General features: G+C 49.4%; 2 protein-coding genes across 2 annotated transcripts; both read right to left on the reverse strand.

Moving 5' to 3' along the window:
* Positions 1 to 1334: 1334 nt before the first annotated feature.
* On the reverse strand, positions 1335 to 5747 carry Fbxo39 (F-box protein 39). Its single transcript, XM_032913175.1, has 4 exons — positions 5710 to 5747; positions 2858 to 3962; positions 2232 to 2408; positions 1335 to 1658 (listed from the first exon to the last, which is right to left on the reverse strand). Exons 2-4 carry the CDS (start codon positions 3881 to 3883, stop codon positions 1530 to 1532), a joined length of 1332 nt encoding a protein of 443 aa, XP_032769066.1. The 5' UTR covers positions 3884 to 3962; positions 5710 to 5747; the 3' UTR covers positions 1335 to 1529.
* Positions 5748 to 7604: 1857 nt separating this feature from the next.
* On the reverse strand, positions 7605 to 19102 carry Xaf1 (XIAP associated factor 1). Its single transcript, XM_032913898.1, has 6 exons — positions 19071 to 19102; positions 17327 to 17462; positions 14952 to 15147; positions 13187 to 13272; positions 10775 to 11092; positions 7605 to 7708 (listed from the first exon to the last, which is right to left on the reverse strand). The coding sequence occupies exons 1-6, from the start codon at positions 19100 to 19102 to the stop codon at positions 7628 to 7630; spliced, it is 849 nt and encodes a 282-aa protein (XP_032769789.1). The 3' UTR covers positions 7605 to 7627.
* Between the last annotated feature and the right edge of the window lie 253 nt (positions 19103 to 19355).

Consider the following 19355-nt stretch of genomic DNA (forward strand, 5'->3'; position numbering starts at 1 on the left):
ACATACTAGATTGTGTTCTCAGTTACTAAAAAATGACTTGGTCACAGTAGAGAAGTAGAAAAAATAAAGGGAACATAAAAAAGAAAGAAAAAATACCCACAAAATTCTACCCCCAGTCAACTTTTGTTACATCTCCTACTTGCCATAAGTTGGTCTTTAGAATGGTCTTTAGATGTGTTTTATATAATAGATATAATTCTAAATATAGAGTTTTGAGGGTTCCCCGCCCCTCCACATAGCATTAGGTCATACTACCTTACAGATTCTTTATAAACATGAGTATAAAATGGCCACCTCTAATCTGTCCTCAAATCTGAGGACTGAGTGTCACAGCAGGCTGGACATGACTGTCACCTGAACAGAAAACTTAAAGGAGGTGCTGACCAGGCTGGGGCAGGAGTCTTTCACGGGGCTGATAACCCAGCACCTCAGTTCCCTCTATGGGCAGTTCTATCCCTGAGTGGCTCCTTTTGAGAATGGGAATGGTCCTGCTCATTCAAAGAAATAGTGGTGGGTTCTGATTGTGTGTGATCAGACCCAGGCAACCTCAAGATCAGGAGGCTCTGACATGAAGGCCAGCCAGGATACAAAACTTTTTTGTGTCTTTATTTTGTTTTCCAAGACGTGGTTTCTCTGTCTAGCCCTGGCTTTCCTGGAACTTGCTCCGTAGACCAGGCTGACCTTGAACTCAGAGATCCACCTGCCTCTGCCTCTGCCTCTGCCTCCTCTGCCTCTGCCTCTGCCTCTGCCTCTGCCTCTGCCTCTGCCTCTCTCTCTCACCCTCTCTACTCCGCCTCTCTGCCTCTTTGCCTCTCCCTCTTCTTCTGCCTCTCCCCCTCCTTTTGCTTCTCCCTCTGCCTCTGCCTCCCCTCTGCCCTGCCTCCCTCTGCCCTTGCCTCCTCTGCCTCTGCCTCTGCCTCTGCCTCTGCCTCCTGCCTCCCTGCCTCTGCCTCCTCTGCCTCTGCCTCCTCTGCCTCTGCCTCCTCTGCCTCTGCCTCTGCCACTGCCTCTGCCTCTGCCTCTGCCTCCTCTGCCTCTGCCTCCAATGTGCTGGGATTCAAGGTGTGTGCTACCACCACCTCAGTACAAAGCATTTCTAAATGGGTAAAGTTGGTTGGTAGAAGGTTTGCTCATTGACTGGTCACACCTGTCCAGGTAAGCAGAGGCCAGACTCCCTTGGCAAACTTACTTTGAGTTTGTGCTGTAGCTGAGTAGGAGAGACCAAATTAAACAAACAAACAAACAAACAAAACAAAATAAAACAAACCCCAAACCCAACCCAAACCACCACTAACAAAAAAAACCTACACCTGAAATGACAAAGAGAGCCAACGGAGATTGTTGGTAAAGATAGCACTTTAAAGATGCTTGGGGCCTGGCCATCACCAACAGTCCAGCCTTCGCAATTCTGGTCGTGATGGTGTGGAACTGGCTAAAGGAGAGAGAAGGAAAAGGGATTTGGGCATGGGAGCCCCAAATGTAATTCAGGTTCAAAGTGCATCTAGATGTCTTCCTCCGGAGAGCACGCTTTACATCATGGGGTAGGCGATGACAAAATAGTTAAGTTCTGAATCGATCAGCTTTCTGTATTTCCTGTAAATTTCCCGTAGGGTCCTGTCCTCTTCATTTGTCTCATAGCGGTTTGTATAAATTCTCACCTGTGACAATAAAGAAACACACACACACACACACACACACACACACACACACTGTGACTACATCACTTAGGAGCTGACAACTATCCAAATGCATCTATACACACAAAATTAGTGGCAAAATCAGAAAAACCCCAAGCATATTTCCCTTGGTATCCACAAGGGATTGATGCCAGGGCCCCCTTTGGATACCAGGATGCATGCATGGATGTTTGAGTCCCTTATGTAAAATGGAACAGTGCCTGCAGATTATCTCCGGGTTGCTTATAATGCCAACTATAATTCAGACATTATGTTTAGGGAATAACAAAAAACAAAACAAAACCCCCCAAAAACCCTCTACATCTTCAGTAAAGATGTATGGTTAGCTAGATTCATGGATGTAGAACCCAGAGAAGACAGAGCAGAAGAGACTTCCAGATCCTGTGTGTGGGACGGATCATCTCCCATGGACAGATTCAGGGGCAGTGCCTGTCTCATATCTGCCCCTGTCCCAGTTTCCAGTGGGCATCAGGGCAAAAGTGCCAAGTCTAGATGTCCCCGCTTCAACCCATGCAAGCAGCCGAGGGTCCTCACCTTCAGTGTGCGCAGGGAGCACTGCCCCTCCTCCTGGCTCTTCAGGATCCGCTCCACAAACTTAACGTCCAGGAAAGCCCAGATTTTGAAGTAAAACAGCTTCCGACAGGCCAGGATGAGGAGGTGCAGCTGCTCATCTAGAGACTCATGGTTATTGTTGAACTCGAAGGTTAACTTCTAGAAAAGCACAGAGGGGTGAGAGGGGGTGGGGTGGGGGCACCGAGGTGCCGGGACAGCCCAGGGGTGACCAAGGCGCTGGGGACAGCCCATTCCGTGCTTAGTACTGACTACAGGAACCACAGGGCCGCCTGCGCCTGCGTACTGCCGTGAGCCAATGGGAAGGTAAGGAGCTGTCTGCCCCAGCAAGGCATCTCCTGGCTCAAGTGTCACAGCTCTACTCTAAGGATAAGGGAGCTTTTCTTGGTTGACAGCCAGTCAGTGTGCCATGGTTTTCTCATCTGCTGTAGTCTTGAGTGTGTGTGGGAGGCTTGAGAATATACTTAGTAACATCTAGAACTTTGACAAAGAATTAAGGGAGCACGTAAAGCCTAGCCCAGAACAAGCAGTAGGCTTTCCTGTGAGCAAGAGCTCCTCGCAAGCTCCTGCGGGCCAGACTTGCCACTCACCTGCAGAGTGTTCCGGAAGGTGGGCAGGAGGTCTGTCAGAGTGGGTCTCATGGACCAGTCTGGGTCACTGAAATAGCAGCTTCTCAGGCTGATGCTCCTGACTGGAATCTCCTGAAGCAAGATCCGGGCCAGGCGTTCATATTTCATCACCCTCTCAAAGAAGAAGTTCACCTTCAGGTTGCTGGCCTGCCTGGCCAGCTTGGCCCAGGACATACCCCAGACTACCTGACCGTGAGGGTCATGAACATGGCACTTGATGTTCATGGTCCGGAGGGTACCGGCATTGTTCTCGCTCAAGGTCTCGAGCAACTCATCAGAGATACAGTTGTAGTTGAGTGTTAGGAATGTCAAGTTGTGGAATGTGGCCATGGCCTTGTTGAACTGGGAGCTGCCATAGACAGCCAGGTGATGGCTGAAGAAGTCTTCAATGTTGAGCTCTGAGGCCACGTTCTCATTCCGCATGTAGCTCAGGGAGTTGAGGATGTGGCAGCCTTGCTCCACTGTCAGCCGGGCTCCTTTTAGGCTGAGATGGTCCAGGTGTTTGCCCATTTTCTTTAAGAAAAAACTCAGGCTCTTGATGAGCGAACCCCTAATGCTGTTTCTCCAGACCAGACGATCCAGTTCTAAATGCTGGATGGACAGTGACCGCAGGCGGTTGTTACTCTTGCCCAGGCACGACAGGAGGCCTCGCATGGTGACCTGGAACTTCTTGGTCAAGACCGCATTGTAAGGGTTCAGGAACTTGATTTCCAAGTGTTCCAGGTATCGGCCAAATTTCTTAACGTACCAGAGTGCTGACTCAAATTCAGATGCGTGTACCCTGGACGGCCTTCCGCTGAACGTGATGGTCCTGTATCGCCAGAGGTCAGCTGAGTACATGATCTGGTTCCATTTTCTGCAGACCAGGGCAGCTCTGGACCTGTCCCTGTCTCCCAGCCACCAGAAAACACGTCGTAGGCACACATCCGGCAGAGTGGCCCAGCAGCTCTGATCTTGGGGCTGCGTCACTTCACCGTCTTCATCCATCAAAGGACCCAGATGTACAGCGTAGTGGTATGGTGAGCAGGGCTTCCCAAAATGGGGAAAGAACGCAATCACGTGTTCTCTGTGAGGGGTTAAAAAGGAAGACTCGTCACCTGCCAGGTAGAAATCAAACTCAACTGAACAAACTTCCCCTGCTTTTACTGTGCTGTATCAGGCACTTGGCCAGATGTGAGCTGTTCCTTGGTGAACCCAGGGCACACCCCACACCACGAAGATGGCATAGTTCATCTAGGGTCACAGACCAGTACCCAATTTCAGCACAGTAGAAGCAGCCTGTGGTAGCATATTTAGGTAATTTAAGGCACAGACAGGAAAAATGCAAGCTCAAAACCAGCTTAGGCTATACAGTGAGTTCCCGTCACCCTGGACTGTGCGGCAAGATCCTGTCTCCAACAAAATACCCAAGGAGTGTTAGCTTAGTGAGAAGAGCGAGGAGGTCCAGGCATGTTCACAATGCACAAATAAATGACTGATTTCCGTGTCAGGAGAAAATGTCCAGGGCTTCTCAGAGGAGGTGATGTCTGAGCTAAGTTTTGAAGGAGGAGCAGGATCTGCAGGGCAGACCAGACTGGCCTAGTGACAGAGGAGAGGCTGATTATATTACAGGCAGAGGGGGCAGCATGTGCAAAGCCCAGAAGTGTGAATTCATGTGATGTGCTCACACTGATGGCCTATTAAGTGCTAGCACATCTTGAACCTGTAAATTCTGTTTGACAAACCAAGCCCACCCTCCCCCACCAAAAAAAACACCCTTTGATTATATGTAAACAAATTGTCCAAGGTTATGAGCCTCTACAGGGGATAGCATGGATTGAGATGTAAGAAGTTAATATGGAAAAATGAAAAACAATTTAAAAAGTCAAATCAAGAGCTGGGGTATAGCTTGGTAATAGACTGCTTGTCCAACGAACACCAAGCTTAGGGTTTAATCCCTATCACTGCATAAACTGTGCACTGGTGCTTCTCAGAACAGTGCGTGTGCGTGTGCGTGTGCGTGTGTGTGTGTGTGTGTGTGTGTGTGTGTTTGTGTGTGGTGTAGTTCTACCTTGTTTGAGACAGGAGCTTGTTTGTCATTAGATAATTCGAGAGCTTCTAAGCTCTCTTCTGTTTACAATTCCTCTCTTGTAGGATAGCCAGGATTACAGCTACAACTTTGTATAGGTCCCGGGATTCGAACTCATGTCCTTACACCTCCATAGCCTTCCTCCCCTGAGTAGTTTAAAAATTGCTTTTGTGTTTTTTACAAGGATCCTCCAAATAAATGAGAATAGCACTTTTATTGACAGGAAGCCCTGGAACTTAATGGCCTGTCAATTGCCACTTGATCTTAATTTTTTTTTTTTTTTTTTTTGTGCCTCAGTGTCTAGTCTGACAATAGAATAGTAATTCCTTTCTCCTAATTTTGGGAAATTTAAATGAGCCGATCCAGGGAATACACCTTGGAGATAGAAAATGCTCTGTTAGAGCAAGTTGTCATTAGTAAGCTGGGGCCGAGGTACTTCTGCATTTTCCTTATAAAGATGAGAACATGCCCATTTTGCAAAAAGAGAATCTAGAGGGTTGTTGGGAACTTCATGGAGTTTGCTAGTGATATGGTGTTCTAAGTGTATAGGGTGTGGGATCCGAACCCATGCTAGTAATCCCAAACCTGGGCTTGGTCCACCATAATATGACACAGCTGCCAACCAGCGAGGGAAACTTAAGGCTGTCCTGTCACCAGGGCGGCGCGCCCCTCCCACGCGGGCCTAGCGGCTGCGCGGGGCCACCACTGCCCTCCGGGTGCGTGGGTGCCTCAGGCCACCCGTTACCGGCTCGCTGCGCCCGGCTCCGGGCTGCAGGGACGCCGAGCGCGCCTGCCCCTCCGCCCGCGCTGCTGCTCCCACGCCGACTCTGAGAGCAACAGGGGAGGTCCCCTGCGCTTGCCTAGGCCAAGGCCGCCGCAGCCATTGTGACGCGCAGCCACCCACTAGCTCAGCTAGTGCCCGCTGGTCGCTGAGTCCCAAACTAGGAGTTGCCAGATCTTTGCCACTGAAGGCGAAGGAAGAGGGCGCTGCACAGACCCACCAGGAAAGCACGCAGGTGGAGGAGGCAGGAGGCTGGAGGGAGTTGTGCCTGGCGGTCCTCACCCATTCCTCTGTGCATAATAGCAGAGAGGTCTGAACCCAACACTATGCTCAGGTCGGTTTCCTCCAGTTTTGATCTCCGGGAGCTTTAAGCCTCCGTTCCAAAGCCCACGTGAGGACTCCTCCTACCCCCACGCTAGCCATGGGCTTCCACACTCCTTTCCTCAGATGAGGCAACACCTCACCCCGAGGATGGGTGACATGACTTGAAGCTAACACATTCTAAGGTCAGTCACCTTCCCCAGCTTTCAGAAGGTGGTGCACACCTGACCCTTGGCCCATCCCTACCCTGGTGGGTAACCTTTGTGCTGAAGCCCAGGGCTAGAAGTTGAGTATTGTGTCTGTCCCCAGATAAGCTGCCCCAGCCACTTATTCCCTACTTTACTGCTAAACCTCACCTGCACGCCCCCTCCCCAGCTATTCCGCTTTACCTTGTCACCCTCCCTGTCACCGACGTGAAAAACACAGCTCAAAGCAGATGAAGAGAGTTTATTTTCGGGCCAAATCAGAGACCATGGTCCAAAAATACAGGTTTAGTTTGCTTCAGATATCCGTGTTCCAACCTTGGTAGCAATTTCTGTGAAGTTTTTATAGCAACAGAACAAAGGTCATTTTACAAATTCTGGTGATACGACAGGTAGGCAGTTTTAGCAAAGCAGGGAGACTTTGCTATAGGCCCCAGACATATATGTATGTGATGACCTTCTTAGCAGTTAGGATCTGCTCGTATGTTCCAAAACTTTACCTAGGAGTCACAGGATGTTAGGTCACACACAGATGTGGACAATTAGCAGCCTTTTAAGAGGCTAAGATAGCTCAAGACAGACCTGCCCCATTGCTAACCTCCCCACAACCATTGCCCTTCTAGCAATCAGCCTTTTTAGAACACTCAGTTCGACTAATTTCTGGGAACTTTAATTCTCCCTGTTTTACCCTACCCTTCCCTTCCCTTCCCTTCCCTCTCCCTTCCCTTCCCTTCCCTTCCCTTCCCTCTCCCTTCTCTTTCCTTTCCTTTCCATTTTCCCTCCCTCCCTCCTTCTTTCCTTTCTCCTGCTATATCTGTCCCTCCAGGCTTCATATTCCTAACCCATCTGGTCTGATAGTGCCAAAAGTGACAGTTGAGTACCCTGCCCTGAGCCCAAGATGAGACATCCCTCCATGGGGACTTTGAGGAAGATGGGACCCAGAACCAAAGGATTAGGGACAGGGTGGAGTGCTGTCAGATGCCCTCTTCTGGATTTAGCCTGGCCATGGCTGTTGCAAACAGGGGCACACATCAGCTGTGGTTACCGGCACAAGACCTGGATAAGCATGTGTGTGCTAGCATGTGTGCACGCACACACAAGCACCAACAAACATGGACTCGAGCTATGAAAGCAGGGAACTGTTAGGAAGATAGGGTTCATAGGAGTGGGTTGGGGGAGTGGCAGAAGGCAATGGGGGTAAGTATGATTAGAATACATTGTAACCACGTATGAAACGGTTAGAAATTAAAGGGGAAAAATTCGGATACAAAGACTGGTAAACAAAACCAAGTTGTGACCCCTAGGAAAGGAAGCTGGGGAAGCCAGTGTGAACTGGGAAGCCAGTGTGAACTGGGAAGCTACTGTGAACTGGTGCTCTTCAGAATCCAGCCGGCCCTCCTCTCGAGTTTCTTTTGTTGAGCTAACCTCAGGCACTTCTCCTAAAGAAATGAAAATAGATGTTAAAAAGCTTCAAGTGGGAGGCAAGTTAGTAAGCTATTTCCAGGCTTTCTGACCCTGGTCTTCCCCACCAACAGGGGCTGTCAAAGCCAGGGCTGTTTGGAATGCTACACCAGTGCTTTACCACAGGGCCACATCCCTCCAGCGCTGCTGGTTTCTGAACCACCACCTCTGGGTGTTGCTGTTCCTTGTTCTGAAATATGGGGTGGTGGTGCCCTGTGACTGAGACTGAGATGGGACTGCATAGAAGACACAGAGCAGGGAGGGTGACTGGAGACTTGGGGTAGTGCCTAAGGGAGGTGGGCATCACGGGTGAACGGGGAGAAACACATGTACGTCTTCTGTGTGGCCACTGCAATAAGACAGCCATGTAGTTTACTTGGTTAGTGCCAAGTCACAGAACCGAGGGAGGAGGAATGTGCATATCCACACGCCCAAATGTTCGTGTTTGTATATGGGTATATGAGGGCTCCCGGGTGAAATACAGATGACCCACTGACTTTCAACCCCAGCGACCCAAAGAATCACTGTGAGAGAGTCAACGACCCTCCCTTCATAATAAGAGATTGAGAGTAGTGAAACAAGCAAGCAGTTGAAGTGGTTGACCACCTTGTACAGTCGCTGAAGAAAAGGCACAAATGGTCAGTGCTCCCATTTGGTACAAGTGGTTTTTATAGTTCTCAGGTGTGAAAAATTTCTGCCTGCCTTTTCCCATCGGTTCCCCAGGTGTTGTTGTTGTTGTTGTTGTGGAGGTATGGTTTGAGAGCCTCCTCTATCCTAGTGCAGGGGCTCAGGTGTGCAATGTTTCAACCCTGACAGAAACTAAGAGGCACCCAGGCAGATGCATGCCAGCTGCAAGCCAGAGAAGACAAGGGCAGAGTACCTCCTGCCTACCTGGGGTTCAGTAACGAGCTCTAAATATACTTTCACACTGAAGCGCATTTTCATACTGAAAATAGACCATAATGGTGGACTTCTGCAGACACACTTAGATTAAAAAAATGGTCTCCATTTCTTTGAAATTCAAATTTGATCCGGCATGTTGAATTTCTACTTGCTAAGTCTAACAAAAATGGAGAGAAGTGTGGAAGCACCCCCACCGAGATGAAATTATGTTCATGTTTATAAGACATAAATGCATACATAAATTAGAAAAAAAGATTTAGGTTCAAACCCTGGTTTGAAGGACTGCACCTCTTTTTTATTGTGTTTTTTTTTTTTTTTTTCTTTTTTCCGGAGCTGGGGACCGAACCCAGGGCCTTGCGCGTGCTAGGCAAGAGCTCTACCGCTGAGCTAAATCCCCAACCCCCTGCACCTCTTTTTTAAAAAGGCCACCAGCAGAGTGACGAATGTGCTCAGGTAACACATGGGCCACGGACAGTTCAGCCCTGCGTTTGCTGACAGGGTTCATGTCGAGAAGACAAAGCTTTAAAAGGACACCCACGGGCTGCTGAAATGGCTTTCACAGTGACATGACGGAGAACTGGAGTAGAAGGGGACTAGAATTAGCTCGTGTACATCACTCACCTAGTCTTCCTTCCCCATCTCTTTGTTCATTAAACTTTTGACATAGGGTCTCCCCCTAAGTTAGCTGGCCTTGAACTCACTATGTAGCCCAGACTGTCCTCAAATTCAGGGTTCTCCTGTCTCAGACTTCCTTTTTAAAAATTTGTGTGGTGGCAAATATGTGTGTGAAGGTCCATGCTCCCACACATAAAGGCCAGAGATTGCCATCGTGGTATCTTTTTTCCTGATGTGTCTCTGCCTTGTTTGGGATAGGGTCTCTTGCTGATCTTAAACTCACCATTTTGTCTAGACTGGCTGGTCAGTGAGTCCCTGGGAGCCCACCTGTCTCCATTCCCCTAGCACACTGAGGTTTCCAGAATGAGTCATTGTGCCTGGCGTCTGCATGGTATCTGCAGATTTGAATTCATATCCTCAGGTTTGCACAGCAAGCTCTTTGACCGCTTAGTCATCCCTTTAGCCCTGCCTCCTTCACCTTTCCTGAGTGCTCGCATTACAGGCATTCACCACTACACCTGAGTGTGCTGGTTAGTTTTTTTTGTTAACTCAGCACAAGCTATGGTCATCTGGAAAGAGGCACCTCAGATGAGACAAATGTCTTCATCACATAGGCCTGTAGTAAATCCCTGTGGCATTGTTTTGGATTGATAACTGCTGTGAGGAGTTGTGGGCAATACCACTGGTGGGCTGGTGGCCATGGGCACCAGCAGACAGCAGGCAGAGCAAGCCATGAGGAGGGAGCACGCATTCCTCCTGAGGACCTCTGCATCCCATTCCTGCCACCAGGTTCCTGTCCTGACTTCCCCAAGCAGTAAGGTGAAATAAACCCTTTCCTCTCCAAATGTCTTTTTTAAAAACCCCAATAATTTGGAACAAACATTTGGCAGAGCAGTGGTAGCGAATGTCTTTAATCCCAGTACTGGGGAGGCAGAGGCAGGTGGAGCTCTCTAAGTTCAATGCCAGCCCAGTATATAAAGCAGAGTTCCAGGACAGCCAGGGATACCCAGAGCAACCCTGTTTTGGAAAAAATAAAAACAAAAACCCCAAAACCAAACCAAACAGAAAAAACCAAACCCAAACAAAGAAAACCTAAGCAACTAATGAAACAAAGAAAACCCCACAGCAAAAAAAGATTGCCTTGGATGGAAAACTCAGGATGAGAAGGCCAGCTCTGTGTACGATAGACGCAAGCCACCAACCACCTTCACGCCTGCAGCCAGGGCCTTCTGCATTTTCTCCACCTGGAGGAGTGCACCGACAGCCCTAGGCTTCCACCGTTCACTCTGTAGCCTTGTAGTATTGCCAGGTGTAGGGCCTGATATAGATGCAGACACAGAGAGAAGAGAGCCAGTTCTGCCTTCAAAGGTCACCCGGTGAGAGAATGCAAGGACACAGAGAAGCAGGAGGAAGCAGGGGAGGAGCTGGCCAGCCACAGCACTGGGAAGTCCCCAACCCCAAGGTTGGAGTGCAGCAGGTTCCCAGCCAGGAGGGAGGCAGTTAGGAGGGCAGGGAGAACCAGGTACCTGGTGCTCATTTAGAATGGGCAAGGGAAGTAAGATTCGGCACTGCCGACAGTTCCGGAGAATATCATAGGCTGTCTCCTCTCCTTTAGGAAGAGCAGTCCTTTGCTGGAGCCTGGACTTCAAGGGCAGATCCACAGCGCCACTTTGGTCCTTTGTCTCTCGCTTTGTTGAACTGTTTCTATTTTTTGTCTTTGGACGGACATCTTTGCTCACTGTGGATGATCGATTTCCAGTGTTCATAAATGGAAGGGTTGAGGGAAGGACTACTGTCCTTCCATCGCGAAGATATGTCACCGTTCTCGGGGCCGAACACTGTTTCTGCAAACGTGAACAATGCGTGAAGTCAAACGGGCAATTACTTCAGCCGTAATAGTTGGACGATACAGCTGAGCTAACCTGAAAGGCTTCCCTCTATAAACACTTAGTAGTGATGGATAAAGGCTACAAGATGGTTCTGTGTGTAAAAGTGCTTGCTGTTAAGCCTGAAGACCTGAATTTGAACCCCGGAACTCAAACAGTAGAAAGAACCTATGCCTACAAGACGTAATTCAGTGAACATGGAGTAAATTAATTTTTAAAAATCCTGGATAATATAAGGCAGACATTCGGTTTTACAGCTAACCTCGCTAGAAGAGACATGACTTGGGTTCCACGGATGAACGTTTGGATAATATCCCTCTAAAAATCCAGGTTTTGGGGACGGGAGCGATGGCTCAGGCTTTAGAGGACTTGCTGCCAGGTCTGGTCAGTTTTTAGCACTCGTGCCAGGCAGCTCATATCAGCCTGTGAGTCCAGTTCTAGGGGGATATGATACCTTCTTCTGGCCTCCACAGACACTGCACGCATGGGTTGCACATACAGACAAGTAGGCACACACATACAAAAATAAAAATAAATTTGAAAATAAATAAAGCATGACTGTACAAGCCTTTAATCCCAGCGCTTGGGAGGCAGAGGCGGGTGGATATTTGGGAATTCACGACCAGCATGGTTTACATAGCAAGTTCCAGGATAACCAGGGCTATATAGAGAAACCTTTTCTCTCTTTGTCCCCTAAAAATAAAATCCAAATATTACATGTGCTAATAGGGGCTGTGTTGGTCGTGACCTCTCCTTTCCTTGCACACTTTATGGGATTATAAAAGAGGCTTCAAGCAGCCTAGCCAGCTGCTAGCTTGCTCCTCTGCATTCTGCTGCTCGAGGCAGCAGCAGGGCCTCCCTAGGCTCCTAATGCCAAGAGCCTGAACTTGGGTTTGAGGCCGCAGAGCAGTGAGAAATACCCTTGTTATGTTCTCAGCCTGTGGTCTTCTCTTACCACATTGCAAATGCACTGGAAGACGTGCGTGTTAATCCTGTACTAGGGGCTTGGTCAAGAGGAAAATCCTAGTTGTAAAAAAAAAAAAAAAAAAGAGGGTTGGGGATTTAGCTCAGCGGTAGAGCGCAAGGCCCTGGGTTGGTCCCCAGCTCGAAAAAAAGAAAAAAAAAAAAAAAAAAAAAAAGAGAGAAGCCAGGAAAAGCCCCTCCCTGCACCACACTGCCAGGAATAGCATGTTTCAAGTGCCTTAATGTCAAAAAGCTAGGTCACCTCTGCGGTCCCTTAGTTCTGCTGTTCCATAGTGGGGTTTTTTGGTTTTTTTTCCTTTTCTTTTTTTTTTTTTTTTTTTTTTTTTTTTGACAGTGTCTTACTATGTAACCCTGCCTGGCCTCAAATTCAGGGATCTGCCTGCCTCTGCCTCCCCAGTGCTGAGATAGTCTATGCTTTTGTTTAACAGCTAAATTGTTTAGCAAGGTAAACAGCCCTCTGTCCTGGGCAGGGCAGGGTGGGTAGTGGATGGGAGGCAACAAGAAGTTTCTGGGAGAGAAGCTGTGGGATGTTTCTCAGGAGGAGAAGGCTCATAAGACAAGAGAGCAGCTTGGCTCGCCAGTGTACTAAAAGGCATTTAAGACTATGGATGGATCACTCGAGTAAAACGAACCAGCTACATCATCTGCCATCTTTAGAGTTCCCCTTGATACTCAGTATGCTGTGAGCATTATTATAGAAAGACGGGGAAAGCCCTTTTAGTCTCATGCGGGAGGTCACAGCCCAAATACGGGCAGAGAGGCAGGCCCTGTTGAGGACCATATTGCAATGTCCAGGCCTGAAGGTTGGTGATGGTCAGAGGTGACCAGGGTCATGGAGAGTTGTCAGAGCTACTCCTTGATGGGCTAGGCAGAAATGAAAACCAACTATGGAAATCTGCCTAAAGGAAACCTTGGAAGGAAGCAAAGCAAAACAAAATAAAATAACAAACATCAGAACCTTTGATAACCGTGCGTTGGAAAATGTATCCAGAACCTGCTGTCACACCTTGCTCTTTGGAAAATGAACTGGCTTCTGGCACAGGTAGAAAGTGGGTAATTGCTACTCACCATGTGGGAGGCATACTTATGTTCTGGAATCATTTGTTTGCAAATATCACAATGGGTTTTTCTTCCAGGTGATACACTTCTCTTCCCTGAGTAAACAAAGACACACCACAAATGACTGCTCTTGACAATGGCTAGCCCATCTTTCCCCTGGTTTCTCCCATGGCCTGGACTCGTGAGCATTAACCATCCGTAGGCTAGCCTGGTTGTGGGTTTGCTATACTGCCAGCTGCCTTAGCCACACAGGAAAGGCTTACTGGACGACCATTTATATTACAGTGATACGCAGGGCAGAAGATGACCCAGATGAAGAGACATCTTCCCGGGCAACAACTTGTTTAATCAATTGAAAGGGGCTGCATATAGCTGCCCAGCCTGCCTAATTGAGCTACTCTACCCGGTTCCCAGCTCTGCGATTCAACCAGGTGTTGGCTGTGACACCGTGGTGTTAAAGTTGTGTTGTATTGAAGCTGTCAATGAACTTGTGTTGCAGACTGTTGGTTGTGTGGGAGCCCAGGCACAACACAACGAAGGAAGAGTACCCGATTCTCCTACTTCTGCCTTTCCACCAGTCAATTTTGACCTTGGGTAGAGCATTGACCTGGTGGGACTAACTAAGGGGTTTCACAGTTTCTCTGCAATGTTATCACACGATCAAAACAAGGAATGAAATCAACGAAAGATGTGTCACATTGACATCTGTGCTCCTGGCAAACTCTCCTATAAAGAGGTCATGGAATTGGGTCAACAGACTACACAGAGGTCAGTGGTAGAGCATGTGTGAGGCTCTAGGTTCAAATTCCTGATACTGGGACTGGAGATAGAGATGGGGGGTGGGAGGGGAGAAGGAGGAGGAAGGGGAGGGGTAAGGGAGGGAATGAAGGAGAGGGAGACAGAGGGAGAGAAGGAGAGAGAGAATGAGAAGGAGGAGAATGAGTGATACTAGAAAGTTGATATTCAAACCTAGTCTTGTAGTAGCAGCCTCCCATCTGGCCATCGCTAATTGCTGTGGCTTGAATGACAACACCCTGCCCTCCCTGTGAGCTCAAGTGTTTGAGCACCTGGACTTTAGTTACTAATGATATTTCGGAAAGTTGTGGCACCCTTATGAGGTAGAGCCTCATTGGAAGAAGTCGGGTGCTAGGTGCAGGTTTCTTAGCCCAGCCCCACGCTTGTCCTCTCTGCTTCCTGGCTGTGGGTTCAGGGGGACCGTGAGGAGTGCCTCATGCTCCTGTGGTCACGTCTTCCCCAACACATCAAGGCTATTATGTCCTCAAGCCATGAGCCACAGTAAACCCTTCCTTCCTCTAGCTATTTCTGCTTGTCTGTTTTTATTATTAATCACAGAATGATAAAAACATTCAATAGCCTAGGATCTAGCTCAGTGCTGGAAGCTGGAGTGTCCAGTCTTGTTTGTTTCCTGATCTCTCTGTACATTTTCATCTACAGGGTGATTCAGGTGTGTCTTACCAGGCTAGTGTTGTGTCTTATGGAATGCAAAGAAAACCCTGCGTGTTTGGGATTCCCCGTGGCTTTCTCTCCCTCTTCAGTGTGTTCTTACACCCCCACCCCGGCCTCTTCTTTTCCCTGATTAAGTCATGAAAGGCTACTACAGACATACAAGAAGGCTACTCCAGTTTGGTGGAAACACAGATTGGACTCTCTTCTATCCTATCCTGTCAAGGGTTTTACTTCTTGCATCCTGCCCAGGAGACTGTCTGGCCCTGGGAGCTGCTCCCTCCCTCTCCAGCTTCTCCCTGTTGCTCACCTTCCTTAGGCTTGCCCTTTGCACTCAGACACAGGTCTTTGTGCTGGGCCAGTACTCGGAGTATAACGCGCTGGTTGCAGTGTGGACAATGCTCTGTCCGGCTGCCACAGTGGTACTCATGGACGTCCAGCTTGCTGAGTTGCACAGCCAGCTCACAGAACTTGCACTCGGCAGGGTCCTGTTGGCTTTCCTTGGTCTGTGGGAAGATGGAGAACATAGGCCCAACCTCCTAGGGAATTGAAGCCAATCAAAGTACTGGCAAGGGTCAGAGGCGGAGAGAGCCCTTGGGGTTATGAATCCCTTAGACTCACTGTTCCACTTTGCTTCTGTTGCTGTGATAAACATCATGACCAAAAGCAACTTGGGGAGAAAAGGATTTACTTCATTTTATACTTCAACACCACATCTATCATTGAGGGAAGCCAGGACAGGAACCCAAGGAAGGAACCCAGAGGCAGGAATTGAAGCAGAGACTATGGGAATGTTGCCTACTGGCTTGTTTGGCTTGCTTTCTTTACAACCCAGGACCACCTGGCTCAGTGGGCTGGGATTTCTCACATCAGCCATTAATCAGGAAATTGCCTGTAGACACACCCTCAGGGCAATCTGATGGAATTGTTCACCTGAGATTCCCTCTTCCCAGGTGACCACAGCCGGTGTCCAGTTAACAAAAACTAACTACTAACTCATGGATGGTGGAATTCTCCTGTCAAGCATGTATGTATATATGCATGCATGCAAGTATGTATGTATGTATGTATGCATGCATGCAAGTATGTATGTATGTATGTATGCATGCAAGTATGTACGTATGTATGTATGCAAGTATGTGTATGTATGCATGCAAATAATGTATGTACGTATGTCTGTATGTATGTATGCATAATCTGCATCCTTGGAGTGGGATGATTCTCATCATTCTCCTGGCCACTCAGGTGGGGAGGAAGTGGTGGTGGTGGGAATATTTATGACTGCCTCTTCATTTTCTCCCCTGTTATCCTGTTTGCCCATAGAGGAGAATTCACTCCTACTCCAACAAGGGAGGGCTTGCACATGCTGCTGACACAGTCCAGACTACTCCATCTGTGCTGGCTAGTTTTATGTCAACCTGACTGAAGCCAGAGTTATCTGAAAGGAGGAAACCTCAACTGAGAAAACACCTCTAAGATCTGGCTGTAAGATAATTCCTGGGGTTGGGGATTTAGCTCAGTGGTAGAGCGCTTGCCTAGCAAGCGCAAGGCCCTGGGTTCGGTCCCCAGCTCCGAAAAAAAGAAAAAAAAGATAATTCCTTACACAGTGATTGATGGGGGAGGGCCCATCCCATCCCTGGGCTGGTTGTCCTGGGTTCTGTGAAGAAAAGCAAGCTGAGCAGGTCATGGGGGGAGCAAGCCAATAAGTAGCATCCCTCCATGGCCTCTGCACCAGCTTCTGCCTCTAGGTTCCTGCTCTCTTTGAGTTCCTGTTTTGACATCCTTTGAGGATGAACAGTGATATAGGAGTGGAAGCCAAATAAACCTTTTCCTCCCCAAGTTGCTTTCAGGGAGTTACATCAAAGCAGTAACCTTAAGTAGGACACAAACACAAGTACAGAGGGACGTGGGCTCAACCCCAGCCCCTGGCCTTGCTGTGCTTCACACTTGGGTCCGTGAGATCCTAGAGGGCAGAGACCCAAAGTGGCTGCTCCAGTTTTCCTCTAGCGCCTAGCCTAGGGCTCAAGAACTGTTTGCTGGGGTTGGGGATTTAGCTCAGTGGTAGAGCGCTTGCCTAGGAAGCGCAAGGCCCTGGGTTCGGGTCCCCAGCTCCAAAAAAAAAAAAAAAAAACTGTTTGCTGGATCAGCCTGAATCTAAATGGTTGCCCGAACTTGATTCTCAGAAAGATAAAGCCATGAGCGACTGATTCAAAAAGCTAGGCAAGAAGACTGAGCTGGGCCCTCCTGCTTCCTCCTTACAAGTCTCTGAAGAACAGTTAACCTTTGTTGAAATGGATTCCTTGTTCTGCGGGACTATGGGTAGCAAGTAGAAAGGGAGAAACTGAGGACATCCTTAGGGTGGGATATAACAACAAAAACCCTTTTCGCTTCTAAAATGGAGGCCAAACAAACATAGAGGGGCTAGGAAGGCTGGACTCCAGTTGCTGACACACTCCCTTGGCCTCTGTGCCACCTGCCCACCTGCCCACCTGCCCACCTGCCCACCTGCCTACCTGCTCACCTGCCCACCTGCCCACATAGCTGCCCACCTGCCCCCCTGCCCGCCTGCCCACCTGCCCACCTGCCCACCTGCCCACCTGCCTACCTGCTCACCTGCCCACCTGCCCACCTGCTCACCTGCCCACCTGCCCACCTGCCCACCTGCTCATCTGCCCACCTGCTCACCTGCTGGTGCACAGCTTCCACATGCTCCTTCATCTTTGACTCTGGGATGGGCTCCTCACATTCCGGGCAAAGGACCAGGAAACGCAGGCAGTGGGCCTCATGGAGAGTGAAGTGGCTAGAGGCCACACTTCTTTTGCTTCAGGATGAAGTGGGGAAAAGGAGAGAAAGAAAGGCGCAGCATCTTGGTATAGAGCATGAGGCCTTGCTGCATACCTAGGGTAAGCTTTTTCCAGGTCTGGGGCGCAGGAAGAAGTGATGCTGATGATGCGCTCCTGCCCTGCCAGTGCTGGTGAATCAGGAACACTCACTATCCTAAGCGCAAGGGCAGTCTGCAAAGCACCACCCTGCCCAGGAGAGCAGGAGGAGGACGTTACCAGGGCAACAGGCAACTTTTAAGAGTGATGATAGATTCCACTTCCTAGCTTGTAGGATGGTTTCCCAGATAAGTACTATGTGCCAAGATGTGCACTTCAAACATGTACGAGTTAGCCAGGGCTGTAGGCACAGGTGCTGTTGAGACTGAGAGAGGAAGATGGCTGGTTTACGGCCTCCCTAATCTATAGAGTGAGTTCAAGAGCAGCCTGGACAACTTAGTGGTACCCCGGGTCAAAAGGAAGAGGAAAAATGGAGCTGGGGAAAAAGCAACTCGGAGTGCTTGGTGGTCCTCTGCAATGCCCTAGGCTCAGTGCCCAGGACCACTCCCTCCCCAGCATCCCCCCACAGAGAGGGAATGGGGAGGTAAAGTTTTATTCTTTTCTGGTTATCTCCCAGACAGGCCGTCATGAGAATAAATAAGTAGAGTCGGCCCTGCAGCCCTGCCCTGCCCACAGTTCAGGGCCAAGGGTTTCCCAACTCTCAAGAGCAAAAGTCCATCCACCTAGCTGTCTCCTGTCTGTGGGCTCCCCTGCAGCCACCCAGAGCTGCTGAGACCCAGTGGTGTCTCCCACCTGCAGGGCAGGGTGTCCTCCTGTGACACTTGCGTCACCAGGAATGCTGCCCGCCCATTCCACTGGCCCATGCTGATGGCAGCTCAGGAGAAAGGAAACACAGGCTGTATCCCTAAAGGACCAGTTGTTCAGGGGAGGTGACCCCAGGGCCACAGGATCTGGCTCATGGCCTCACTGCTGTTAGCCTGATTCAGCTGTCCCCATGGCTGCACAGAATGACATCCCTTACTCTGTTTGCTTCTCTGTTCTGCCTGCCTGCCTCCATAATCCATAGTCCAGAGATCCTGAAAGGTGGAACAAAGGTCTCTGGGGGAGTTTTACCCCAGTTACGGCAACCGGTGGGGTCTGCTGAGAAACCAGCTCTCTTTACTTGGAGGTGTGGTCACTGCCTCCCGCTCAGTCCCTCGTGCTCTTCCTCCAGCTCCTTTGTCTGTCAGGGGACAGGAATAACCCTGGAACATCTCTCAAGGTTCCTCTCACAGATGGGTGGGAAGACCATGCTGCTGGGGCCCCACACTAGGGACCTAAGCTCTGACTGGAATAAACACTCTGCTAGGGACTAGTCCCTCCACACTTCATGGCTGACCAGCCAGCCTGAAACACCCGTGCTAAAGGGGGACAGTGATATCGAGGCCCCACTGAGCACTCTACCTAGAGATCTGGAGCCTCCTTACACCAGAGCTTCCAGTCCCCTTTGGCTCACCCTCTGGTATTGTACTTCATCTTCCTCACTTCAGAATTTGTTTGCTCTGCTCTGCCCCTCTCTCTGGCCAGCCCTGGGGAAGATGCCTTCTTACCAGTTCCTGCACACTTGGAAGTCGTCCTCCATGGTCTGCTCCTCAGAGTACTTCGGTGGAGTTTCTGTTTCTTTGCACACAAAACAAAACCGAAAGTGTTTCCCCAGCCCAGACTCACAGCAGGGAGGAGGAGACTTCTAGAATTCTCAGCCCAGGGCGGTTCCCAGATCTCCGTAGCTAGATACTCCCAGAAGGCCATTCTGCAGCATGGGCTAGTCTTCTGCTGTGCCACTAGTCCTGTGCTGCCTCTGTGCTACTGTGACTGCGACCTCCAGGGTGGGAGTT

The sequence above is a fragment of the Rattus rattus genome, chromosome 9, assembly GCF_011064425.1.
Source record: "Rattus rattus isolate New Zealand chromosome 9, Rrattus_CSIRO_v1, whole genome shotgun sequence".
In the NCBI taxonomy this organism is placed as follows: Eukaryota; Metazoa; Chordata; class Mammalia; order Rodentia; family Muridae; genus Rattus; species Rattus rattus.